General features: G+C 37.6%; 1 protein-coding gene across 1 annotated transcript; it reads left to right on the top strand.

The window, feature by feature from the left end:
- Positions 1 to 12,206: 12,206 nt before the first annotated feature.
- KRR1 (KRR1 small subunit processome component homolog) lies at positions 12,207 to 27,734 on the top strand. Its single transcript, XM_081059888.1, has 10 exons — positions 12,207 to 12,317; positions 15,011 to 15,183; positions 16,568 to 16,702; positions 16,962 to 17,087; positions 17,184 to 17,267; positions 18,386 to 18,442; positions 19,817 to 19,987; positions 22,028 to 22,105; positions 22,214 to 22,307; positions 24,013 to 27,734. The coding sequence occupies exons 1-10, from the start codon at positions 12,233 to 12,235 to the stop codon at positions 24,150 to 24,152; spliced, it is 1,143 nt and encodes a 380-aa protein (XP_080916014.1). The 5' UTR covers positions 12,207 to 12,232; the 3' UTR covers positions 24,153 to 27,734.

Here is a 27,734-nt window from a genome sequence, read left to right as displayed (position 1 = left end):
GCGCAGCTAATTAAAGATATGGTCTAGCTGAATAAAAATGGTTCTGTGCCACGTGGCACAAGACACTCAGGCCCTCCCACATCCCTCCTCTGCGGCCACGGTTTCTCTCACAGCACCTGTCAGAGAAACCCACAGCCCCTCTGGATTCCCTGTTGCCTACCTTGTGGTGGCTTCTTGGATAGCCCTTACCACTTGGAATATAGCACACGTCTTTGTGCGGTTCTACGTTTGTGGATTTGGGGCTCCTTTAGGGCCAGAACTACATCTTCAAAAATATGTGTGTGACTTATTCATTGTGGACCTATGCTGTTTGTGGGAAAATATATCTATCTGTTGAATGGATACAATCAAAAAGAAATTCTAGATGACATATATAAAAGTGTTTGTCTATTCTAGTTTAGTAATCCTGGAAAACACACACACATGCGCATATGAGTGTGTATGACCATATTTTTGAGACGGCTTTTTGTTGTATATGAATGTCTCTGTTACATCTTCCCTAAATCAATGTAGCAGTCTACATTAGTTTTTAAAAATATTCCAAATTGTAACAAAGCTTTGTTATTCAAGGATGAATGTGAATTTTGGAATTAGCTAAGAACCACGTAGAGTTCATTTCAATCACAACATAGCAAAACCATCCCATGGGATCTCTTAGATCTGCCAAGATTTTTTTTTTTTAAAGTGCATGTGTTTCTCCCCAGCCTTGGAGATAAAGTATTTACTAAGAATGTCTAGACCAATCTAGGACTGCTTAACTCTGGACTCCTTTATGTGAAAGAGAATTTATCTATTTAGTTTAAGTTGTGGCTATTTTTTTAAAATTTGTAACCAAACAAAATTAATGCAATTAATAATATATACAGTAGTACTTAAGAATACGTTAAATGTCAACAAAGTGGCAGATGCCAGATTTTTAACAAAGCTGAAGTTCAGAAAATTGTAACCTAATATCATCAGAAAGTTATTTATTTTTCCTGCTCTGTAGTGATAGATTCTGAAGTCATTGTTTATTGTCTTGCTTTGTAAGAGTTTCTGGCTAACCCCAAGTACGCCTAGGGTAATCAGGGACACCTGTTGAGCTCACATCTCATCAATTTATATTTTCATCTATAATTATATGTTGTGTTCATGGACAATGCATGCCAATCAATGATAGCCTATAGCTTCCCAAAAAGGCCTATTGTTGACCAAATAATTTTTATGATTTTTGTTTAAATTTATTTTTATGATTTTTTTGTTTAGATTTTTGTTATTTAAGTGTATTAATCAGTTGTTAATAAAGTGCCCAAGTTCTATATGTGGGGTCAGCAGAAACCCAAAGATAACTCATTGAGAGTTGATAAAATCTGTTTCTTGTTCTGCTGCTGCTTTTCTTTTTTAAAAGCCACTCTGTCTGTGGTACGTTGTTATAACAGCACAGACTGACAGACATACTGTATACAGTTAAATTTCCAAATATTACCTGTTATAATAATCATCATGATAAAAGCTTTACCTTGAAAGTTTATCTACATTTCATTTTAAGTTGATGTAAAATTTTTTCCTTGTGTTTAAGTTAATCAGCTCGAGAAAAATTTTAATGAATAATTCAATGGCTTAAATTTAATTCCCACACCATTGCTATCCCACTTGAACAAACCAAACACTAATAAATAAATAACAAAGATAATCCGGGCAACTGGAGGTCTTTGCTAATAATAGTATAGCCAAAAACAAGTTCTAGGAACTCAGAAATTAGAATACAGAGACATTGGGGCTTATGCTTTAATGATAACTTCCGTATTTGGCCCTTCAGAAATGAAATGTGATAAAAAGTTACCTATGGGAATACTTTTCACCTCCTCTTATAGCATTTGTTCAGTTGATTATTTAAAAAAATATTTAGTATGCACATACTATGTGCCAAACACTATGCTAGACACTGGGCAAAAATGTTACTCAGCTCCAAAGAGCTCCAAGGACTTCAAGGAGTCTAGCAGGCGACATTTCTTCTATAAAAACACGTTACTGAGTTGGGGGAAGGGGGTTATCACTTTGTGAGGAGTATAAATGCCTACCTATTGCATTGTTTTGTACACCTGACACTAATCAAAAAAACCAAAATGTTACTGATGATCACTTACCCATAAAGACTGATTAACTTAAACACGAGGAAAAAACATTTACATCAACCAACTGGCGTTGGTGCATAGCTTCCCAAGGGGAGTACTTCGAAGGTGACCATAGTGATATTTAGCAATGAGGTATGTAGCACTTTTTCTAGGGTGAGTTTGCGAACTTAATTGTCAGACCTCTTATATCTTATGTTTTCAACTGTTTACTTTTGGGAGATGGTCTCAATGTTTTTAAGTTTACAGAGATAATTGTTCTAATTTCATTTAAACAGATATGCTGTCTGGAATACTGGAGACTAGAGAACTCCCTCAGATTGCAGATAGCAAGACCTGTGAATTATTGGAAATTCTTCAGTCATTTGTTACTCAAGGTAAGAATTCATTCTAGAAAGAGGAATCACTTCTTGTTGCTATTTATAAATCTATTTATAAACCCTTATGTTCACTGCAGCATGAGGCACCACAGAATTAGGAATAATACAGATTTTAAAAGATCAGAACAATTATTTCGTTAACTCTTGAGAGCTGATAAGGCTCTAGAGAAGAAAAGGTTTGAATCCTCTTAAGGGCTACGGTTTCTCCACTTAAAGAGATTATCCTATAAATTGAATATTATCATTTTGTTTCTTGTTGAGTTACAGTCTAGAACAAAAATGGCTCTTAATGATAACTGATTGTTTTAACCACAATTTTTGTCATTATCATTCATTTAAAAATACTGGTGAATCTCAGCTATTTGTGTTCTCATATGGCCAAATAAAGCGTATTCTCTAAAACTACAATAATTATCTCATTTGAATTATTTCAAATTCTGTATCACTAATTCCTCATCCACTTATTCCACAAATATGTGATAAACATTAAAAAAATGACAAAACTATTTGTGTCATTTGTTTTTCTCTCTAGGGAGTAGCCTTTCATGAAAACACATTTTTTCAAAATTTCTACCTGGGTCCCTTTTAGGCATGGACATATCACTTATCCCATTAATATCATGGGGCTTTACAATGAATTTTCCATCAACTGACATATCAAGATTAGCTCTTCTGTCATTAGAAGAAGACATCTTCTAATTTAGTATGCACATACTATGTGCCAAACACTATGCTAGACACTGGGCAAAAATGTTACTCAGCTCCAAAGAGCTCCAAGGACTTCAAGGAGTCTAGCAGGCGACATTTCTTCTATAAAAACACGTTACTGAGTTGGGGGAAATTTTCCATCAACTGACATATCAAGATTAGCTCTTCTGTCATTAGACCTTTAGTTTGCAAAATGAGTCAAGTTTTGCTGCTCCTTTTCTCTGTCCTTCTGACTCTTTTACCCTAGCAAACTTCAATCACTCCATCATTGACTTAAAATTAATATTAAGTTTCCAAAATTGTGACTCTTGATAAATTATAATAGATGCTCAACTGCTGACAATTGATATTGGCCAAATAGAATTTTTACCCAGCAAGTGAGGGTACAAGAAGATGTCTAAGATTTAAAAAAAAAAAATGTATCTTAGATGAAAGCAGAGTTTGTAAAGTCACCATTAAAATAAAAATACACTCAAATGTAATTCTGGCTATACCAATTATCCTAGTCTATTTAGGCTGCTATAACAATATACCACAGCCTGGATGGTTTATAAACACAGAAATAGATTTTTCACAGTTTGTAAAATGAGGAAGTCCAAGATCAAGGTGATTGCAGATTGCAGTCTGGTGAGGGCTGGCTTTCTGGTTCAGACAACTGTCTTTTCGCTGTGTCCTCACAAGGTGGAAGGGAGTGAGTGAGCTTTCTCTGGTCTCTTTTAGGACACTAATCCCATTCACCTGGTTAGACTTAAGCACCTCCCACAAGCCCCACCTCTTAATACCATCACCTTGGGGGTCAGGATTCAACATATGAATTTTTTGGGGGACACAAACATTCAGATCACAGCAGTGATCTATGATTTTATCTAAAGGCAAATAACCTCTTTGGGGAGGAACTACATTTAATTAGCTTCAATCACATGCAGGCTCTGTGTTAATTGCATCATATATATGTATTATATGTATACATATGTGTGTTTATAGTTAATTTTTATTAAAAACATATAAAATATTATTTTTCCTACTTTACAACTGGGAAAATGGAAACGTAGAAAAATTAAGTAACTTGATCAAGGTCATGCTGCTAATAGATTGCAGAACTGGGATTTCAATGCAGATACGGGTCTCTTTATCCAATATCTTCTCATTCGACAAATATTTATCAAGCGTGTCTATGGGAAAGATATTGTGTGAGAGCGTGAAGACGCAAATTAAGTAAGTCAAGAGTCCCTGCTTTCAAAGAAGTCACCACTAATTTTAAAAGACTACAGAATTGCCTTAACAGCAGACTGATGAGATATGCCTGAAAGAATTCCAAATTCCAAATTCCAAATTCCATTTGGGATTTTCTTATGAAAAAAATGACCCTTATTCGGAAGAAAGTCATTAAGTGAAGCTTCCAGAAATGTAGGACTGTAAAAAATATCTAGTTCCTTGTTTCTTTCCTAACTCAGACATTCTCTTTATGCACAGAAATGGCCGTGTCTTGCACTGTTAATAGACAGGGCCCAGGCCAGCACAGCACGTGTCCCTCCAGTGCTAGCACGTCCCACCTTGACCTCCCCAAAGCTCATAAAGTAGGAGAAAAAGATCCTTCCTTATCAGATCCTTTTCAGTGTTAGCAAAGCTATAAAGTACCAAATGGGAGGTCCCTGCCCACATCGTGAATGGTGAGTGTCTACTCAGACCAAGAGACAGCTACTCAGGTTGCAGATAATTAAACTGTATTACAAGCTCAGGGGGCACATTTTTTTTCTCTTTTTGCCTATTCGTTTACTGCTGATGCATCGGGAAAGGACCCTTAGAAAGACTAGGCTAGTGCTATCACATTACCCCCACTCTCAATGACATTATCGTTAGCGGATGTAATCTTGTGGTTGTTGCTATTTCTCTTCTCCCATTAGGATGTAAGCACCATAAGATCAGAAACCTTATCTGTCTCATGTTGCATAGGTCCTCCATGTCTAGAACGATGCCAGATGTACAAGAGACAATAAATATTTTCAACAAATATTTTCGTGAGCATGAATAGTGAGTGAATGAAGGAATACAGGCTCTATTTTACCAGGACTTTTATGAAGCTAAAAAACCTGTATCTTCTGAAAACAAATGACCCTCTCCATTTTACCACACTTTTTTTTTTTTTCTCATTCATTTCTCTGAAGAAATCTCCTGTCATTTAGCAGAGAGGACATCTAGAATAGAAGACCCTATTGTAGATGTTGACAGGTGTTTCAAGTATCAATTGCTGTGTAAGAAACATCCTGAAAACATCATTGCCTAATATCACCAAATATTTAGTAATTCTCCTATTTCTGCCATCTGGCTGGACAGTTCGTTTGCTCCATGTGGTGTCTACGGAAGCTGAAATGTCTAAGGTTGCTTCTTCACTCACTCATGTCCAGAATGTCAGGTGTGATGACTGGAGCATCTGAGAGTTGGCCAGGCAGGTCCCCGTCTCTCTCTCTCTCTCTCTCACCACATGGCTAACTTGGGCTTTCTCATAGTGAGAAGAGCTGCAGTGTAAGAAATTCTGGGGAGCTGAACTTCTTTTACTGCAGCTCTTCCAAGAGAGAAAGCAGAAGCTGCCAGTCCTCCCAAAGGCTTGGCTGGGAATTAGTAGAGTCATAGCCACAGCATCCTATTGGTCTAAGTAAATCACAGGCCCGTCCAGAATCAAGGGGAGGAGAAATAGGCTCAATCTCCGTGTGAGGAGTGGCGTGCATATATGAGGAGGGAAAGCATCAATGGTGGCTATCTTTGGAGACTATATATCACATAATGAGTTTTGTTTTTGTTTTTGTTTTTTTGTTTAAGGTTGCTTGTCAGACTGCCTTGGAATACCTGTGACTATGTGCCAGCAAGGCATGATGAACATAGCAGTGTATGAGGTAGGCAAATATTGCACCCTCCTTGCTCCTAACTTAATGCTGCTGACATGTTGACATTACTTTATTGCGTTGGTGTGGCAACAGCTCCAGCCAAGTGACTATTTCCTGACACCTGCCAATCTGTCCTAAATTATGACTAATTACCATTATAATGATTCTCCAGTTTTATTAAACACCTGTTCTGCAAAATCCAGTGGGATTCATAGACTTCCTCATTAATCATCATAGCATCCCTATTGAGAATTTGAAGGAGGAAGGTGTCTTCTTTTAGAAATGAAGAAGGTGAAACAAAATGAAGCTCTAGGAAGGTTAACCAAGATCACAGTTGGTGAGCTTGAACAAAGGGAAGAGGCAATGTATGTATATTTGAATGTGTGTGTGTGTGTGTGTGTGTGTGAGAGAGAGAGAGAGAGAGAGAGAGAGAGAGAGAGAGAGAGAGAGAGAGAGAGAGAGAAACTTCTGGGAAAAAGGGAGAGTCATTAAAATTATTTTTCCTTTTCTTTTCCAATGCTAAATGGCAACCACTTAAGTATTTTAACATACTAAAAGATTCCTAGGAGCAACAAACTTCTGGTGTAATTGAAGGCTGGATTGTCCTCCCCAAAATCATTGTAATGAGATTTAACCTGTACCAGATTCAAATTTGTTTTGCTTCATTCTAGCTATACGTCTTTGGACAAGATAGTGGTCCTCATGCATTGATGGATATATTTCAAAGGTTTGTTGTGTAAATTAAATGAAAAGACATGTAGCACATAATGTATGGTGAGTGCCTCATAATAGGCTCCCAATAAATGGGAATGGTTATCATAAGTTTTTTGATCTTGATATTAATACGTTAATTGAAATGGAGAGGATTTTTTAAAGCCTTCTCTCTTTATTCTACACCTAGTGATTTAAAAAAATCAATAGACTTGATTAATAACTACTGGATCAGCATATTATTAAATGGAGCTGCGTTTTCACATTTAGATCTAGTCTGTGTGACCTCACACAAGTCAGTTAATGTCGCTGGTGTTAGAAACCCACCTGTAACTTAACGGTGCTGAACCACATAATCTGTAAGGTGTTTTGCATTTCTGACCTCTGTGGTTCCAAGGAAATAGAAAGTCTTTCAAGTCTTTACTCCAGCCATCATTTGTGACCATTTTGCCCTCTAGTGGTAAGAGCCAAGGAAAAACATTCCTTCTGAGAAAAAGTTTCATTTCCACACCCCCATCAAAATATGATAAATGTTTTGATAAATGCTTAGACTTGCTTAAATATTGTTTTAGTTATGTCCACATAAAAATTACCAGTTTACAACAATAACGTTTATATATAGTTTCTGAGGGTCAGGAATTCGTGAGCAGCTTAGCTGGGTGCTTCTGGCTCAGGGTCTCTCAGGAGGCTGGAATCAAGGAGTCAGTCAGAGCTGCAGTCATCTGAAAGCTTGACTAGACTGGATGATTTGCTTCCAAGCTATCTCATGAGGGTGATGGCAGGAGGTTTCAGTTCCTTCCCATGTGGACCTCTCCATAGGGTTGCTCAGGACATAGCAGTTGGCTTTTCCCAGGGCAAGAACCAGAGAGGGAGGGAGGGAGGGAGGAATGGAAGAAAGGAGAAAGAGAGGGTGGGGAGAGATAGACTGAGAAAGAGCATGAATGTCTCTATGACATTGTTGAGGTCCTACATCCAATTACCAGCTATGTAGGATAATAAATCCTCTTTTTTTGTTACTTTGAGTTTCAGTAACAAAGTCAAAGGAATCTTGAGAAGTATACCTTATATGAAAGTACTAAATCATCTAAAATTCTCACTGTAAAAGGCATGTGCTTATTTATTAAGTAAAGGGGCCCCTCCATCCTCCCTGCCCCTCCTGGGAAGGTGTAAGAACAGGGTACTCGAGTGCTCATAGATCAAATCCAGGTTATGACACATTCCTCCCATGTTGCTTTAAGGCAAGAGTCCTTGTGGGGACAGAGCCCCAGAGAGAAGTTTCCAGGCTCTCGGCCTCACATAGAAAAGTGCTGGCTCACGTAGTAAATGGCCATCAACTGTGATTGGCTGGCCATCAGCTGTGGCTAGTTGGCTGTCAGCTGTAACCAGTGAGCCATTGGGCACTAATATAACTGCTGTGGCTACGCTAGCAGAAAAATGGGGGCTAGCAAGAACATGATGGCTCAGCTAGCAAGCGCAGATTGCAGTTAGGATGGTGGGTTGCGGACAGTGGATCCAGCCTCCAGTGAGACTATAGTGCCGCCAGCGAGAATATAGCAGTATGACTCCCCTACCTATGGCTCCGTGGGTGTTCCTTTTTGGCCTCACCATGTCCTGCGTTCTTATATGGGGAGCGGGACCAGAGACCCTACAGGCCGCCCCGCGTGACAGTCCTTCACCTGATAGCCTGATTCTCTAGGGTTTTATGAAAGAGCATGACAGATGTGTGAATATCCCATCAGATTGTGGGTAAAATGTTATGTGTACCCAAATATATGTGTTCTTTTTTGAGGGGAGGATGCATAGATTTCATCACATTAGGAAAGCATTCATAAACCAAAACAGGTTAAAATCACTTTTGGGTGATCAAATGCAAAAGTGTAAAGTCTGAATTTTCAAGTCTCTGTGTGTCAAGTGCTAGACTTTTTTTTTTTTTTTAATTTATTGGGGTGACAATTGTTAGTAAATTTACATAGATTTCAGGTGAAGTGCTAGACTTTTTAATTAGAGAGTTTGAAACAAAGAAGAAGCATTGTCACCATCTTATTAACGTCACAAAATGACTTGTTTAAATATAAACCCATTACATGTTTAACATACTTTCATCTAAAAAGTGCACTGCATCGCAGGCCATTTGCAGTTACCAATCGGAAGGATAGAAGAGGTATATAGATTTTACAAAAGACTAGAATCAGCTTTCTGAAAAAGTTCAAATATTCCCCCAGTGTCATGTAAACAAATAAAAGACTGTGGTTTGCTTGTTCTATTTGCATAAAACAATAATTCTCAGCAGTATTGATACATTTCACATGCCGCTGACTAAGTCTTGAATATTCATGAATGTATTAAAAAGCCTTCTGTTGCTATGTGGAACATAATAGTATAAAAATGTGTTCCAGCTTCCCTTTAGGGAGAAGAATATTATACTGAAAATTAAATCAAAGCTGTTGCTTATCAATATGAACAATTAGTAAGAGAAAGAGGAAAGATTGCCATGGAAATAGTAGGCAAGGCTAGATTAGATTTCCAACATAATATTCATGTTTTGTGGGCCTGGAGCCGGGAGAAACTAAGATTCAAGCAGTAATGAGTGTCTTTAGACCCCAAGCATCCACTATATGTACAAGTTCCATTGTTTGTTGCAGTAATGAGAAAACAGAATTCAAGAACTACACAGGCAGAGTTGAAGGAAATGGAGCAGGATTGCCCATGGAGGAGCCCAGCATAATAATGAACAGCCATCTGGAAACTTGGGCTTTTGATACCAGGCGAGTTCAGCCCTAGGGAGGTAAAAAGAGTGGAAAATAACTTTGCTTTCATGGCATGCCAGGTTATGAGAAAAGCACTTACTGGCCCTATGAAGTAGAATCACAGAAATTGAGAATACCTGTTGACCCAAGATTCTTAACCTTGGCACTATTGACATTTTGGGGTGGATAATTCTTTGTTGTCGGGGCTGCAAATTCTCAGGACCTACCCCAGACCAACTGAGCTATAAACTGGAAGTGGGGCCACCCCTCCATGTGATTTGGAGGTTGGCTAAAGTTTGAGAAATACCATTCTTACTCAACTCCCTCATTTTACAATTGCAGAAACAGGTTGGTTAAGTGCCTACCCAAGATCAAACAGTGGTTAGCAGCCCCACCAAATCTCCCCCTCCAGACAGTTTGCTGGAGTACAACGTTGCAGGAAAAGGTGGCGAGGCCAACTTGCTTTGTGTGGGAAAATGAATGAGCTGGTGGAACACATCGTCTATAGGAGGATGGCTCTATGTGGTTCCAGATTACTGTAGAGGCCAAGAAGGGCTAAAGTCATAGTCAAAATGGGTCTGCCTGCTGTTGCTGTGACTCTGAGAGGACTTTCCAGGCCAGATTTGTGCCAAGAAACTCTTTAGAGATAGTAATTTTTCTTTCTCCTTTTAATGTTATTTGTGCAATTTCTGGGAATAACCTTGCAGATCTGAGTATATACTTATACTCAGATTTCCAAGGATGTTAAAATAAAATGATATAAATTGTGATTGATTTACAAGTACAGTTATTTAAATTGCCATCCTTTGAAATGTCTCTATACTGAGAGGTAACAGTCAACATTTTCGTGACTATCTTTTCATAGGCTTCTCTATGCATGCGCGCGCGCACACACACACACACACACACAAACACACAGAGTTTTACACAAGCAGGGTCATGTGCCTGCTGTTTTATCATGGACACCTATTGTGTTTAGCCTTGTTCCCTACTTCCTGTTTCTTTTTTAATTGCCTTCATCCCCAAGATAGCCATCCTTGAAAGCATAATGTATATATCCTTCCAAATTGTTTTTCACTGTACAATCATATATATATATATATATATATATATACACACATATATATATCACATTAGTAATGTGTTAAGTAAAACAGTAATTATATATATAATTATTATTATGTCCAGCACATAGAACAGCACCAAGTATTTAGAACAGTGCCTGAAATATTATAGATGCTCAATAAATATTTGTTGAATGAATTAATGATTTGCTTTATAAAAATGGGATAATTATACATGTATATATATAATTATTATATATCATTTTAATATAATTATATATATGTATATATGTAATTATCCCATCTTTATCTGGCTTATATCACTCAATGCCTCTAGGTAATCTCTCCATACAGATTTAATTAATTCTTATGATTGGTTGCATAATATATCATGGTATGAAGGTAACATCAATATATTTAACCATATCCTTAATTGATAGTCAAGATGCTTTTATTTTTCTGTCACTATAAATAAATAAGAGCCAACACCTATTGAGTGTATACTATATGCAAAGCATATTTTTTGGCACTTTACATGTACAAAGTCAGAGTGAAGGTTATTCTCTCCATTGTAGAAAACTGAACAGGGATGGATAAGAAACTTGCCCAAGCCTATTTAGCAAACTAGTCAGTGTGGCTCCAAAGCACCTTTTGCTGAACTATTTCTGTACAAAACAGTAATCAACACAATTGTACATACATTCTAATGGAATAGTGCTTTATTGCTAGTTGACAGTTTCTCAGAAGTGGAATTACTGTGGAAGAATATTTATATATTTTATATTAACAGATTGCTTTGCAGTAACAGTTTACATTTCTACCAGCCTATGACAGTGTTTTTTCCTGTAGCTTTTCCTAGATTATCATAACCAACTATTATTATTATTATTATTCCTTTTTTTCTGAAGTATTAGGTGAAATACTTCAGAAGTTTTGCTTAATGACATCCGTCTGGCTTAGAAAGAGAAATACCAAGACCCCAGAAAATCACCACCAGAAACAAGAACTTTGAAAACTTACCTTCCAAAAAATTATCCATCTTGTTTTAACTTTGGTTTTCTTACGTTACAACTTTGATTTTGTTTTAAGGATTAGAAATAATACCCATAAAGTGCCTCGCACAAAGTGGTCTCACATTAAATGGTAGTTATTACTGTCAACTTGCTGCCATCAAGACCCACGTATTGTCATTCTCGTACCTCCTCCCAACGCCTACCACATATTTGACGATCATACGGTATAAATACTTATCGAATGAGTGACATCAATCATAGGTTGCACTTTGCGGCCAAACCCTGGAGTCGGTGGTCCGGGTTAGACTCTTCAGGCCACCGGACAACTATGGATAAAACGGTCTCCAACTTGCACACAGTGCTAAACTACAATTCCCAGCATGCAGTCAAACTCTGTGGTTGCAGTGCATCCGAGAAAAGTCTCCGGCTCTCCATGGGCCACGTAAGAAAAACGGTGTAGTTTTGTGCAAATGACTCGGGCTCTAGCGTACGCACACACGGAGACTGCGCAGATCCACTCGTCTGAGTTCTGCGGAACTCATTTTGACTACAGGGACATTAGCCGGAAGGATTTAAGAACCGTTTCACTTCCGGTAACACGGAAAGCAGTTTAAACATGGCGCCCTCCAAATCCAACGGGTCAGCCTCAGCGCCTGGGAAACGTGAATTTCGTAACCAGAAGCCGAAGCCGGAGGACCGAGGTAACGTTGTGGGAGAATCGAAGCCTGGCTTTGGATGTTGAGTTGCGCTTGTTTTCTCTCGCTTGCTGGGAACGTGCAATGTCGTGCCGTCTTGAGTCTGTTCTCTAACGTTGAGTACCGGTAAGGGCTGACGGTCGGAGGTATTGGCCCGGCTTGCCAAACCTCAGGCCAATATGGTGTCGGCCACGTGTTCCTCACCAATCGCGCTTACGAGGTGCCTCTGAAGGGAAGGTGTTGCGGCGTACACCTTCTGTAAAACGATGAGGATTAGGAAATTGTGGCGGGCACTGCGGGACCGTGTACCCGCGGCGATGGCTGGAAGTCGTCGTGGACAAAATGAAGGATGCGGGGGAAGGAGGTCGTTATGTACTTGAGTGAACGCTGATCACGAAGAAGTGAGGCAGACGGTGATGTGGAGCAGGGGCTATCAGCCGTGTCCTGAACGCTGGTGTGTCAGGTAGTGAAGAATTTTCGGAACACTTACAAGTATTCCTGTTTGTCAGATGGCTAAAACATTAGTGGACACGGTTCCTACTCTTTGCCCTGCTTGTCAATTGCTTTCTTGTTTTGTAGTCTTTTTTTTTAATCCATTTTCTTCAGCATGAATGGCAGGAAGAGGGGCTGCTAGGGAAATAGGCCAGGGCCCGAGGAACCAGCCTTACTGGAAGTGTGAAAAACCTTTGACTGCATTCTGTAGGCATTAAAAAGGTTTCCAAGGTGTTTTGTTGTTTTTATGCACGTACGTAGGAGAGGACAGTATACGTACAGCTTAAAGAGTAAAACCAACACGTGAGAAAGGAGCGCGCAGACCATTGGGCAGAAGAAAGCGTTACCATGCCCCAAAAGCCCCCTGCAAGCACCTCTCAGATCATTTTTTTTTTTCCCTTTCTGAGACAGGAAGTAACTCTTCTAAATCGTGTTGATCACTCTCTTCTTTTTCTTCATAATCTTTATCACCTATGCACAAAATTGTTTAATTTTGCCTGTTTTTGAATTTTCTATGAAGGAAAGAGGACTGTAGGCATTTCCTCTGTGTCTTCTTAGGCTTACCGTTTTATTTGTTATTCAATCGGTGCAACACTTGAAGCTGTAGTTTGTTCTTTTCACTATTGTGTGATGTTCCCGTGTATTAGGTTGGTGCAAAAGTAACTGCAGTTTAAAAGGTTAAAAAAAAAAAAATTGCAAAAACCGCAATTACTTTTGCACCAACCTAATGTGAATATATGCTGATTTGTTTTCATTCTGCCATCGGTGGACATTTGGGTTGCTCCCATTGTTTGCTATTATAAATAATGCTATAAACATCTTTGTACATACCTCCTGGTTTACATGTTCAAGAGTTTCTCTAGGTTATAAACATGGAATTGGAATCCTTGAAGTGTAGGGTATGTGCAGGTGATGCTAAACCTCTGCCAAAGTGTGTCAGTTTATACTCCCACTGGCAGTGGATGAGAGTTCTCATTGCTCTTCACCCACACTAACACTTGGAATTATGTGAATTTTGAATTTCTTGTCATTTTGGTAATTATAACATGAAATCTGAGATTTTAATTTGAGCTTTCCTTACTACTAATGAGGTTGCACATTTTTTCACATGTGTATTTTTCACCAGTTTTTTTTTTTTTTTTTCCGTAGTCGTTGAAGCATTTATATTGGGTAAAGACTTGGTCAGATGTGCATTTTAAGTAATGACCGTTGTAGATTTTGAGGGTTTTGGGGTTTTTTTAGAATATTGGGAAGTGAATGATGGATGAAGACTATCTAATCATCAGTGATTTGAACTAGAAATAGCAAAATGGATGTCAGTATAAGAAACAGAAAGCACGTTTAGCTTACTGGGGTGGATAACGTGGACCTGCTTCTCAGGCATAAGAATCTCCTAATAAGATTGTTAAAACAGATTCTCTAATCAGGGACGAATATCTCATCCCTGAGATTCAGATTCAGTAGGTCTGCAGTGGAGGCCAAGAACTGCATCTCTAACACTCTCAGTTTATGCTGATGGTGCAGGTCTACGGATCATCCCTTTGAGCAGTGCTGATTTAAAGTATAGCTGTTGGATTTAAAAGGTTCCTAAAATTCAGGACCAAGAGTTTTAATAAATGATGTGGGAGATAATTTATGACCCTTCCCCTTAGGCAAGTCTAACTAATCTTTTTGGACTGAATGTCTTTTATGAAATGTGGAAAATAATCCTGTTTTTTTTCTACCTCTCATAGTTGTCATGAAGGGTATACAGAAAGAGGCACATGAAAACGGGAAAACCTAGAACCCTGTACCAGTGATTATTAACTGAAAGCATATACCACAATATCAGCTTTTAAAAGTTTTATGCACATGCACACATGCAAATACATATAAGAATATATGTACACATACTCAGGTTTCAACTCTAACGTAGTATAGTGCATTAGAAATTTCTTGAGTATCCAATATCTGTCAAGCATATATGGTAGATCCAAGGAGGGTCCCTGCCCTTAAGGACCTTTGTCTTATGAACCTTGGTCTTATCTGAACCCTGTACAGATAATTTTGTGTTGATGATGATAGAGGCCTGTTTTTTGTTGAATAATCTAAAAAGCATAAGAAGAAATGCAAGAAGAGTATGGAAAGTTTTTAAATGTATGCATATTACGTGTTCAAAAACTGCCCAAAAGTAGGTTAAAATCTGGTATGTAAATTTTTTTCTCTAGATGAATCAGAACTTCTCACTGTTCCTGATGGTTGGAAAGAACCAGGTTTTTCCAAAGAGGACAATCCTAGAGGACTCTTGGAGGAGAGCAGTTTTGCAACTTTGTTCCCAAAATATAGAGAGGCTTACTTGAAAGAGTGCTGGCCATTGGTACAGAAAGCCTTGAATGAACATGTATGTATGTTTTATGTATTTCTTTGAGGTTTTGCTTTTGCTTATACCTTTACTTTTATGTAAGTGTATGTGTGCTGATGGATTTTTTTTTTTTTTGTAAGGTGCTAGCATAACGGGTTAATTTGATTCCATTGGTATTTTAAACAGCCTAGATAAGCTTTATTCTGGTAATTCATTTGTTTTCAATTTTGTGAGTAGTAGATTACTTTGAAAAATTCACATACCTTTAAAAACTGGTGAGATTTCATGGACTGTCTGAAACTCCTGTGAACTCCAAGTTTCAGAATGCCTATTCTGTGCTATGGCAGTTGCCATGCACCTGTGCAGTTTGGGTTGAGGCATGTTCCTGTCTAATTGCTTAATTTTCCTTTTAAATGAAAGATGTGGGTGTGCCAACTTGCCCCTGTTTGTTGCTGCTGCCGTGCGCCTAGAGCAGTGTGTTTGTTTTTGTTTGTCAAACTGGATTGAAATCCATTAGTGGATCCAGAAGTCATTTGGTGGGTATAAGGAGTCTTTAAGAAATGAATGTATCGCATGTGGTCAGGATCATTTCCTGAAGTTTTTGGTTCATTTATATGTGTATGTATACGAGTGTGTATATGTGTACTAGATTGTGATATGAAATATATTTCATGTCTGCTCTGGAGTAATTTGTGCCCATGGTATGAGGAGGGCTTGGCAAACTGCAAACACTATTTTATAGCTGTCTATTTCTGGGATTGGACTGTGTGTGTGTGTGTGTGTGTGTGTGTGTGTGTACTCATAGAGACCCCACCTTATGTTGATCACTCACTATGTTGAAATATTCTTCAGAATATGCTTGCAAGTCAGAAAACAGCGTGTTTATTTCCTTTGTTGAAATTTGGTTCTTCCTATTGAGAGTTGATGCATAATTTTTCAATTATTGGTTCTTTCTGATCCTAGAATAATTTGTTTTTACTTTATATTTAGCTAGTACAAGCCAGCTTGAAAAATGTTTGAAAGGGAAAGTCCATTCTCACCCTAAGGAGCAGATGGTGGGTTAGCGCTAGGTCCAGGATAGGGGAGCCATGTAGCTTTACGTTTTTACCTTAGATCTTAAGTGTGGCCTCATTTGGATTGATGTTTTTTTTTAAACTAGAGATAATCTTTATCCCAGTGAGTACAAAGTATTCTAAAGCCAAGTAACTGTAAATGGTTTCGATCGTCTGAGTTTCTGTATTCCTTGAAGTATGAGAGTAATCAAGTATTCTTTATATTAATTACCCGGCTTCTTTAAGGAGGGAGTTGATAGAATTTCAGAGAGAGCTTAATGCACAATAGTTCATAGGTTAGGATAGGCTCTGTAATTATCTGAAGTTGAGTTCATTTTAAACAGCTCCTGCTTGCTGTTTCCTCCCTGTAGCATGTCAGTGCAACCTTGGACCTGATTGAGGGCAGCATGACTGTTTGTACGACAAAGAAGACTTTTGATCCATATATCATCATTAGGGCCAGAGACCTAATAAAACTGTTAGCAAGGAGTGTTTCATTTGAACAGGTAAATTTGGAGTTACAGAGATTTTGCTTTATTTGTGACAAAGTTAGAGGCAGTGTATAACACTGCACACCCATCCATCCATCCATCCATCCATCCATCCATCCATCCATCCATCCATCCATCCATCCCTGCCTGCCTGCCTCCCTGTTTCCCTCCCTCCTATAGTTTTCGTTATTGTGCTTAGCTGTCAGCGTAGGCTTTGAAAAGAAATGTAGTTGTAAAGAATATTGATGGAATATTTTCTTTATTTTTTCAAAAGGCAGTACGAATTCTTCAGGATGATGTTGCATGTGACATCATTAAAATAGGTTCTTTAGTAAGAAATAAAGAAAGATTTGTAAAAAGAAGACAACGTCTTATTGGTCCCAAAGGATCTACATTGAAGGTACTTTTTATCAGTAGAAAACTTGAGTATTTTCCTCTGTCATTAGTTTTTCAGTGTATTTCAACTGAATTTCAACTTACTGTTCTTTTGATATAGGCATTGGAACTCTTAACAAACTGTTATATTATGGTTCAGGGAAACACGGTTTCAGCTATTGGACCTTTTAGTGGCTTAAAAGAGGTGAGAACTACTTACTATCTTCAGTTAATTTTCAGCAGAGAACAAGTTAAATAAACTGGTTACAGTGTAATAATTTGTTAAATAATATATTGTTTTATAATTATTGTATTTTTTAAGAATGTGCTTTGATTTCCCATTAGTAAATACTTTGTACTTCATAGAATATGAAGGAATCATCACTCCTGGACCCTAACATATTATGGCCAACTTTTGGCAATTACAGAGACATCCATTTGTCAGTTAGAAGGTCTGCACATCATTACTCCTTCCACGACAAATTTTAAATGAGTATTTATTTAAGGTCTTAGTCTGTGGCACATATGAGACACATGTGCTCAAATATTAGAGAATTGAACAGGTCTTGTTATTTGTAGTAACCTATACAGCCAGTATATAGGTATATAGGTTTGGAAAGTTCTTTTCCTTTGAGATATATTTTCCTTTGTTGGAATTTAATGTAATGTTGAATATTTCACCTGCCCATTTTCTTTAGCTTGCCAAATTAAATATCACGAGAAAATCTGTGGAGCAGGTACTGCTTCAGTTACCGCCTTTTGCTGCTGTCGTTGTCTGGGTCTAGCTGTGAGAGCCTTTAATAGTAACTTTCTTGGACCTCATTCTTGCAAATTATCTGCTCTTTTCTCATAGGGGCAATATAGTGAATACTTCATAGTTTTATAAAGTCTAAATATACTATCATACTTAATTCTTGCAATAGACTCTTGAGGTACTTTCATTTCCATATTACAAATGAGAAAGCTGGAACAGGAAAATTAAGTGACTTTCCCATATGAAGTGGGCATCCCATTATTTGAGCCCACGTTTTCTGACTCTAAATCCAGCCGCCTTCCCCCTAAATCGCATATCCAGAGTGTTGTGCTAGTTATATATGTCAATTTTCGCAGTACTATTGAGAAACTTCATTGTACCCAAGGGAGGTTAACTATTATGGAAGCTCTAAAAGCCACCAAGAACAGTTGAAGGAACTATTGTATTCAATTTGGTAGCCATTGCCTGGTTCGAAGGATATTTTGCAAAATATTAATCCCTGTCTACCGTCTACCTAGTTCATTAAAATCTTTCGAAGTGACTAATTCATTTTTCTTTGCAAATTTCAGGTTCGAAAAGTAGTCCTAGATACTATGAAGAATATTCATCCAATTTATAATATAAAAGTGAGTGTTAATTATATATTGCTATAACAGTGGTTGTCAGACTTCTTTTAGCTACTGAAACCTGTCTTGAAATTAAATTTTTTAAATGACAATCTAATATACAAAGCAGATAAAGCAGAGCTATTAGAGGTGAAGTTCAGCCCCCTCAACTCTACTCCAGTCCTGTAGGTACCATGTTTTCCTGAAAATGAGACCTAGACTATCAGCTCCAATGCATCTTTTGGAGGAAAAATTAATATAAGACTTGGTCTTATTTTACTATAATATAAAACCCAGTCTTATATAAGATTGAGTCTTATATTAATTTTTGCTCCAAAAGACGCATTAGATCTGGTGGTCCGGCTAGGTCTTATTTTCAGGGAAATACCGTACTTCTTGAAAACTTAGGTCTCTGGAGCCCAGTATTAATGGGGACATTGTAATGTACTATATATTTCTAACACAAAGACAAGCTTCATGGAATTTGTTATAGATGATACCAATCCAGTTTTCTTATATTATGAGCCTAAGTACTATATTTAAAGATATGATCTTTCAGAATTCTGCCGTTTTCTATTAAATAAAGCCTGGAGTATTTCAAATTGCATTAAAACTTTTTTTGTTTTGTTTTGTTTTTTGGAATTTAACACTCTAATTATTTAGTGTTAACCTTTTGAAAGAGACCTGTTATATCCCTGTGTGCACAAAGTTCATGACTGTACTTGGAAATGTAACCATGGTATAATGAGTTGTTTTATGATCGGTATTTGTTGAGCAGTCCACTTAAATTTGATGACTTTAAGTTAACAACTCTATTAAATTAAGGTGAAAGAACAATTTTGAGTACATTGGGACATTAAAGAGAAAGAGAGCTTGTTGTGCATCTGATGCCTGGTTTGCGGCTTCTGATGTCCCAATGTCTCTAAAATTCAAATGGGGTGGGAGAAAGGTGAGAATACTGGTTTTGTCTGATCATGGGAAAGTTTGTTTTTTTCCCCTGTGATGTTTCAGGTGCTACTGAAAGCTTCCCTTCCTGCAGGAAACATGACTAAAAACTGTTCCTGCTATTATTAAGTTGAATTTTAAGGTTTCAGTGAAGTAATGGTTGAAAAGCTGAATTAGCCTCCTTTTCATCTCAATTTATTTTAATAGTTCTGCATTTCTTAATCTAAATTTCTAAGGATTTTATGACGCTTGGTTAATTAAGCATGTTTCAGATTACCTATTTTTTTCTTTGTGGAATTGGTTTAATTCTACCGAAGAGACTCAGAATTAGTTACCCCTTTGGTTAATTTTATTATTTATAAGAACAGTATTTATAATGTCTTAGTTTGACAACTCTATGACTTTTGAAATTAAAAATTTTTACACTGTTTGTACATTGCATGACTATAGACATTAATGATTAAACGAGAGTTGGCAAAAGATTCTGAATTAAGATCACAAAGTTGGGAAAGATTTTTGCCACAGTTCAAGCACAAAAATGTGAATAAACGCAAGGAACCGAAGAAAAAATCTGTTAAGAAAGAGTATACACCATTCCCACCACCACAACCAGAAAGTCAGGTCGGTATTAAATGCTGAATTTTGTTACATGAGGGGGAAATTGTTATAATTGATTTTGTCAGAAACTTTATTGGGGGTATTTTAGGTGGCGTGTGTGTGCACTTGTGTGTGTGTGTGTGTATGTGTGTGTGTGAGTGAGTGTGTAGAGATAGAAGAAACTGAAGGTAAGTGTAAATACTAGGCTAATTTTGAGCTAAGTGCATGGGGGTGGTGAGGAGTTTCACATCGTGAGCATAAACTCTATCAGGGTGGTTGGTGTCCCTTCTGTCTCTGTAAGTGTTCCATGGACAAAACAATTTAGAGATTTCACCCACAGTGCTCTCTGTTCTGCTTTAGCATCATTCTGTGACTGTGGAGCAATATGACTGCTCCAGTTTTGAAATCTTAAAATTTATTATCTACCTTTTTTTTAAGTTATGAGTGCCTCTCATTTTGTCAACTGTCTTCTGGCTTTATTTCCTTTCCAAAATTTCCTTTTCTCTCTTGCCCATCATTGTTTTCTTTCATGCTCCCTTTTCCTTCCATCACACCTGCCCAGCAGAACTCTAAAACTTGGTTGGAGCAGTCGTAAAACTGGAGTTCTTTCCCGTAATGTCGTTACCAAACGGGTGGAGAAGGTCATCCCTTTGGATTATGTCCACTATAATTTATGTTTCCAACCTGAGTTAGATAGTCCTCAGTATTGTCGGGCAGTCCTGTATATCCTCTTAATTCTCTAGGCACCTTCCCACTCCTAGCAAATGACACTGCATTTTATTTTACTGAAATATTTGAGACCATTGGGCAAGAACTCTTTCAACTTCCTTTTCTCTCATCTGCATTACTTTTTTCCATCTGTATCAATCCTTTCTTTACTTGCTTTTTTAATTCTGTCTTCATCCATCTCCTGAAGGATCTTGCTTCATTATTCCCTCCTTTGGAAACTCTTCCCTTTCTGCTAGTTCTTTGTGCTCAGCGTATAAACACATCCCATTCTGGGTACTGTCTTGTCTTCTACACAGCCTGTGTTTGGAGTTTTTCAGGTAAGGTTTGATGAAAGGTCAAGGGGGAAAAAGGAGTGATGATCATTATGGTGAACAGTGGACGTGCTGTATCCTGAGGTCTACTCTGGAAGGGAACAAAAGTGAAGCCAGAAAGAAACTGACAGTTGGAAAGTGGAGTGATTTAGTTACTGAAGCCTGTGCCCATAACCCTGGCTATACTTCTGATGGTCCTACCCTGTAGTTAGTAATAGTCTTTTCTTTCTCCCCTATAGCTGTAAGCTTCTTGAAACAGTGATGTCTCAATTGATTTATTCTGCCACTTAGTTGCTAATAATTTTTTTAACCTGTGCATGCCTCAGTTTTCCTGTACATAGAATGGGGATAATGATAACACCTATCTCAAAGAATTGTTAAAGAGAATTAAATGAATTAGCAATTGTAAAGAGATTACAACTGTAAAGAGTTTAGAATGTTGCCTTAGATATAATAATGCTATGTACGTATAAGATAGATCAGTTATCAATGTTGACTGTATATTGAATGAATGAGCTATAGCTTTCTCTAATTACTATTTCAATAGTCACCAAATCCTGACAATTTTGGCTTTTCATTTTGCATGCCACTACCTTTGTTCCAGGCTTTTATCTCTTCTCCATTCTTCTGTACCTTCTAAAATGCTGCTTTGGTCTCTTCACTCTTCTCAGAAGCTTCAGTCATTTCTACGTCATATCCTACCTCCTTTGAAGGCCTGGCATTCAAGTTTCTTCAAGTTTCTTCAAAACTGTCTTTCTAGTTTCCTCTTATACTTTTCTGAATCACTGACCTTCCACCCAACTGAAAGTAGTCAGTTGTGTATTCCATCAACACATCACCTCCTTTCCTACCGCCATGCTTTTGTGCATGTATTCCCTTCAGCTTAGAGCACATTTCCTTCTTTTTTTTTTTGGTCACTCCTTTTATGAATTAACCAGATTTTACCTCAAGGACATTGTGACTTTCTTAGGAAATGACACGTCTATGTTATTTCTGATGTAATTGTAAATACTGATTTCAACAGATTGATAAAGAATTGGCTAGTGGTGAATACTTCTTGAAGGCAAGTCAAAAGAAGCGACAGAAAATGGAAGCAATAAAGGTAAGACTATGTCTGGCTCACAACATTAAGAGCCAAGTTCATAGAAGCTTGAATTCTTATTTAGCTATAAATTGTGTTTTACTAATATACTTTTTGTTAATAATGTAGGCTAAACAAGCAGAAGCTCTCAGTAAGAGACAAGAGGAAAGAAACAAAGCTTTTATTCCACCTAAAGAAAAACCAGTTGTGAAACCTAAGGAAGGTAATGCTTGTTTTTCAACTCGTGGTATGATGTAAAAAAGTCTGTTACATGAAGAGTAAACCTAAAGTGAATTTGTCTGAATCTCTGAGTGTTCAGTAAAGAAATAACCATATCTTTCATTAATTCTCTTAGCAATTTCATTAATCACTATCTTAGGGACAAACGACGATTGAGGTCACTTATAATTTAGTGGTAGCTAATGTCTTTGTAAGAGTATCTGAGACCGATAGTCCTCGCCTGACCTCAGGTTGTACTTGGGAAGGGCGCTTTGTTTTGAAAGATAAAAACCAGAGGAGTGACTCCTCTGTAAAAATAAAAATAAGGCCGTGAGACCCCTTGAGCTCTGCTATCATGCCTCTCAAAAAGAGCTTATCAGAAGTTGTTCTTTTCTTCTCTTTACTCATGTGATCTATTGCTTAAAGTGTGATTCCTATATTGTTAGCATGGATTTCTCATCACCTTGGACTAAAGGACACCAACCAAATAATAGGAAGGTCTTATACAAGGGCTATTAAACAGATGCTCGGAGGAAACACTCGTGTCCTCTCCATTCCTAGCCTCATTTTGATTCATCCTCCTCTTGTGCACTTTCTTTCCCACTGGTAACCTTTGTGCTCTTCCCAAAGTGACTCTACAAAGTGGCCAGTGGCACAGTGAGGGTAGGGGTGTCATTGGCAGCATTGCACATGACCTATTGGTCAAAACCATATACAGCATTACTGTTTTAGTGTTTTATATAACATCAGTGTTTACAGCTGTAAAAATAATATATTCTACTATTTAGATCATTGGTTGTGTAAAAGTTAAAAATGTCAAGCATATTTGCAGTTTGTAAAATCCATTAGTTATATACTTTGAAGGTAGTCCAACAGTAGTTTAATCTCAGTTTATTAGGACTAAAAATGTAGCTGTTCTATAGTGGAGGCTTTAAATCTCTTCTCAAGTTGCTGGGTAGTTTGTTTGAAGACATCTTTAATCTTCAGATTCTTTTATGCTCTGAATACTGTACTTAAATGGCAAGAAAAAGTTGCATTTTTTCGCTGCTTCCTTTCTCTGTTTCATTCAAACTTTTGGCATTGATTGGATAGCTCTGTTACGAGGACCTCAGATACTCTCAGATTATTATTTTTATTACCAAAATCTTGTTAAATAAAATTCTACTAGTCATTGAACTAATACTTGGAAAACTATTTTTATGTGGTATTAGGTGAAATAGATTTTGACCTATAATTTCATGATTCGTTAATTAAAATTATTAAAGCTAACACTACATGTAATATTCTTCATGAAATGTAATTTTAAATTAGTTTAACATGCAAGATGGAAAATTGGCATATTAATGAGTGCTCTAAAGTTCCAAAATATTGAAAAGAATGTAAGTAAACGTAATCTAATTTTAAGTATCATTTGTGGGGAAAAATGTGGTTTTAATATAGTTGAATCCAGTAATTGGTTCAAATAGCTGAACTATAATGCCATTTTCATGTATACTTGCACTAATGTAATTTTACAGTACTTTATGATTTTTTTTCCTCTTAAAGCAATTTCTAATTTTCCTTTAGGCAGATGGCAGGTGTTTTATATTTTATAACATAACCTTCCAGTTATAACAGCATTCTGAAATTATTGTCCTAAATACATATTCTTTATGTTTTATTTGGTAAAATCTAAAGAATTACATATGTTGTGTTTTTAATTTATCTAGCTTCTACTGAAACTAAAATTGATGTTGCTGCCATCAAGGAAAAGGTTAAGAAAGCAAAGAATAAGAAACTGGGAGCTCTTACAGCTGAAGAAGTTAAGCTTAAAATGGAAGTAGATGAAAAGAAAAAGAAGAAAAAATAGTAACATGCAACAAAAAAACCACAAGAAGCAAAAACCAAACAAACCCCGAACTAGAAGTTATTAAACTATCTCCTTTTGTAAAGGATTTTGAGATATTAGGGCATTAGTTGCCTTATGTGTAAGAAGTAATACTCTGACTACTTTTTTCTGAGTTTTTGTTTTGTTCTTTATAACAGTGCTTATATACACATCTGTTCTTTATAAATATAAATTATTATATTCTCCATTTGTTTTTTGGAAAATTTTATACCAAAGGGTGGTATATATATGTCTCTGTGTACATTGCACCTAATCTGTTCCAGGCAGGTTTTGTCTAAGCATGATTTTAGGAATAATTGTTTAGGTTGTTATAATAAAGATTTTTTTGAATGTGGCTATTGTAATTATCCATCAAATCAAATGATGCCATTAGTTAGTCTTTTTTTTCTTTCAAAATATTTTTATTAAAAATATAGTTAGCACACAATATTATATTAGTTTCAGGGGTACACAGTAGTAATTCAACATTTATATACCTAAAGAGGTGATCACCATGATAAGTCCAGCAACCATCTGACACCATACCACACTGTCACAATATTATTGACTGTATTTCCTATGCTGTATGTTACATCCCCATGACTTATTTGTTTTATACCTGGAAATTTGGACCACTAATTGCCCTTCACCTTTCCCCCGCTTTTTAATTTTTCAGTTACAGTTGACTTCAATATTATTTTATATTAACTTTAGGTCTACAGCATATGGTTAGACCTTTATATAATTTAAGAAGTGATCCCCCTGGCTAGTCTAGTACCCACCTGGCACTATACATAGTTATTACCATATTAATGATTATATTCCTTATGCTTTATTTTACCTCCCCGTGATTGTTTTGTAATTACCAATTTGTACTTAATCTCTTCACCTTTTTTACCATGCCCCCTGACTTTCCTCCCATCTATCACTCTGATAAATCTAGTACCTACCTTATACCATACATAGTTACTATAGTGTATTGACTATAATCCTTATACTGTACCCTACATCACCATGACTACTTTGTAACTACCAATTTGTACTTCTAAATCCCTTTCCCCTTTTTCACCCACCTCCCCAACTCCCCTCACATCTGGCAACCATCAAAATGTGTCTGTATCTATGAGTCTTTCTGTTTTATTTATTTTGTTTTTTAGATTTCACATATAAGCAAAATCACATTGCATCTTTCTTTGTCTGATACACCGCACTCAGCGCAGTACCCTCCAGGTCTTGCCACCACAGATGGCAAGAACCTATTCCCTTCCATGGCTAAGCAGTATTCCATTGTATGTATGTACCACCTCCTCTATCCATTCGTCCATCCACATCTTGGCCATTGTAAACACTGCTGTAATGAACACATGGATGCACACGTCCCCTCGAAGTAGTGTTTTGAGTTTCTTCGGATAAATACCAGGAAATGGGATTACTGGATCCTTTCTTATTATAGCCTTTGTTTTAAAGTCTATTTTGTCTGGTGTTAGTTTGCTACCCCAGCTTTTTTGTTTTCATTTTTATGAAATAACTGTTTCTGTCCCTTTCACTTTGTGTCTTTCAATCTGTAGTAAGTCTCTTGTATGCAGCATATATAAGGGTCTTGTTTTCTTATCCATTCAGCCCTCCTATGTCTTGATTAAGCATTTAATCCATTTACATTGAAAGTAATTGTTGATAAATATGTAGCTATTGCCATTTTACTATTCATATTATTTATTTTTCCATCTTAACTTAGTTCCTCTAACATTCCTTGCAATAGTAGTTTGGTGGCGATGAACTCGTTTAGCTTTTTCTTATCGGAGAAGCTGTTTGTTCTCCTATCTGTTTTCTGCTACCTTGTCTTCCAAATCACTGATTCAATCCTCTGCTTCATCTAGTCTGATAGCTTTGCTGGGTAGAGTACCTTTGGTTGTAGGTCTTTGTTTTTCATCACTGAGTGTTTCATGCCAATCCTTTCTGGCCTCAAAATTTCTGTTGAGAAATCAGCTGACAGTCTTATGGGAGCTCCTTTGTAGGTATCTGCTTTTCTCTTGCTGCTTTTAGACTTTTCTCTGTCTTTAACCTTTGTGATTTTAATTATAATGTGTCTTTGTGTGGGCCTGTTTGGGTTCATCTTTTTTGGGACTCTCTGCTTCCTGGGCTTGTATGTCTATTTTCTTCACCAGTAGGAAAGTTTTCTGTCGTTATTTCTTCAAATAGATTCTCAATCCCTTGCTTTCTCTCTTCTGGTACCCCTATGATGTGAATGTTAATGATTGATGTCCCAGAGATCTCAACTATACTCATTTTTTTTTTGATTCTTTTTTCTTTTTGCTGTTCTGATTGGGTGTTTTCTGCTACCTTGTATTCTCAATCCTCTGTTTCATTTAATCTGCTGGAGATTCCTTCTAGTACATTCTTCATTTCAGTTATTGTATTCTTCACTTTTGACTGGTTCTTTTTTTATGGTTTCTGTGTCCTTTTTTATGCTTGCTATGTCTCTGTTTAAGTTCCTGAGAATCATTATAACTTATTTTGAACTTTATATCTGGTAGTTTGCTTGCCTCCATTTGTAGTTACTTTTCTGGAGTTTTCTCCTGTTCTTTCATTTGGGACTCATTTTTTTGTTTCCTCATTTTGGCTGCTTCTCTGTTTCTATGTATTAGGTAGGGCTGCTATATCTCCCAGTCTTGGTCGGTGGCCTTATGTAATATGGGTCCTGTGGGGCTCAGTGGCACAGTCTCCCTGGTCACCTGTGCTGGGTGCTCCAGGAGTGTGTGGGTTGTATGTGCCCTCCTGTTACAGTTGAACTTTGATTGCTATTGGCACATCAGTGGGTGGTGGTGACCCTCAGGCTGACTGGTTGTGGGATATGCCCACACCCACAGCTGATGGGGTGCTGTGCAGGGGGCTTACCCCATAGAGTGGGATTCACCCCAATGGTCTCTGGTGCCTGTTGAGACCACCCTTTGTGTGCTGCTTGTGGGGCTAATTGAGTGGTGCTCTGCTGTGGTCTGTAGCCCACCTCCAAGTGTGTTGGTTCTGGGGCCTCTTGGGAGGGACTCCAGTGCAGGCCCAGGTCAGCCACTGCCTGTGACTGGCAGTGGGGTACCTGGTAGGAGCTACAAAATGATTCATGGTTGGTCGCTGCCTGTGCTGTACATGGAGGTGAGTGGGAGAGGCCACGTTGCAAACTGAGGATGGCTGCCACCAGTACTGGGTCTCAAGTAGCTCTGCAAAAAGCCAGGGCACTCCGAGGCCTGCTGCCACCTGCTGACTCCCATAAGGTTCAGCTGCTGATTAAAGCCTCCTGCAGTAAGCAAGTTGAGTGGGACAGGGTGTCCGGGCCGGCCTGCCCGGACCCGCCCAGACATGCCCGGGCTTGTCTGCACCTGGCTGCCCCTGGGCCACGCTTAAAGTTTCGATTCTATTGTTTAAGTTTAAGTTTCGATTTCTCAAACAGCCCGCCATGACGAAGTAACCTCTGATTGGTCGGTCCCCATATTGGGAGACCGGGTGTTTCTTTGATGTGCCTAAATCTATATATACAAGCTGTTACCTTCAATAAAGAGAGACTTGATCAGA

This window comes from Rhinolophus hipposideros (genome assembly GCF_964194185.1).
Source record: "Rhinolophus hipposideros genome assembly, chromosome: 9".
Lineage (NCBI taxonomy): Eukaryota > Metazoa > Chordata > Mammalia > Chiroptera > Rhinolophidae > Rhinolophus > Rhinolophus hipposideros.
The sequence above is the reverse complement of the archived record's forward strand: the minus strand, read 5'-3'. Positions and strand labels throughout refer to the sequence as shown.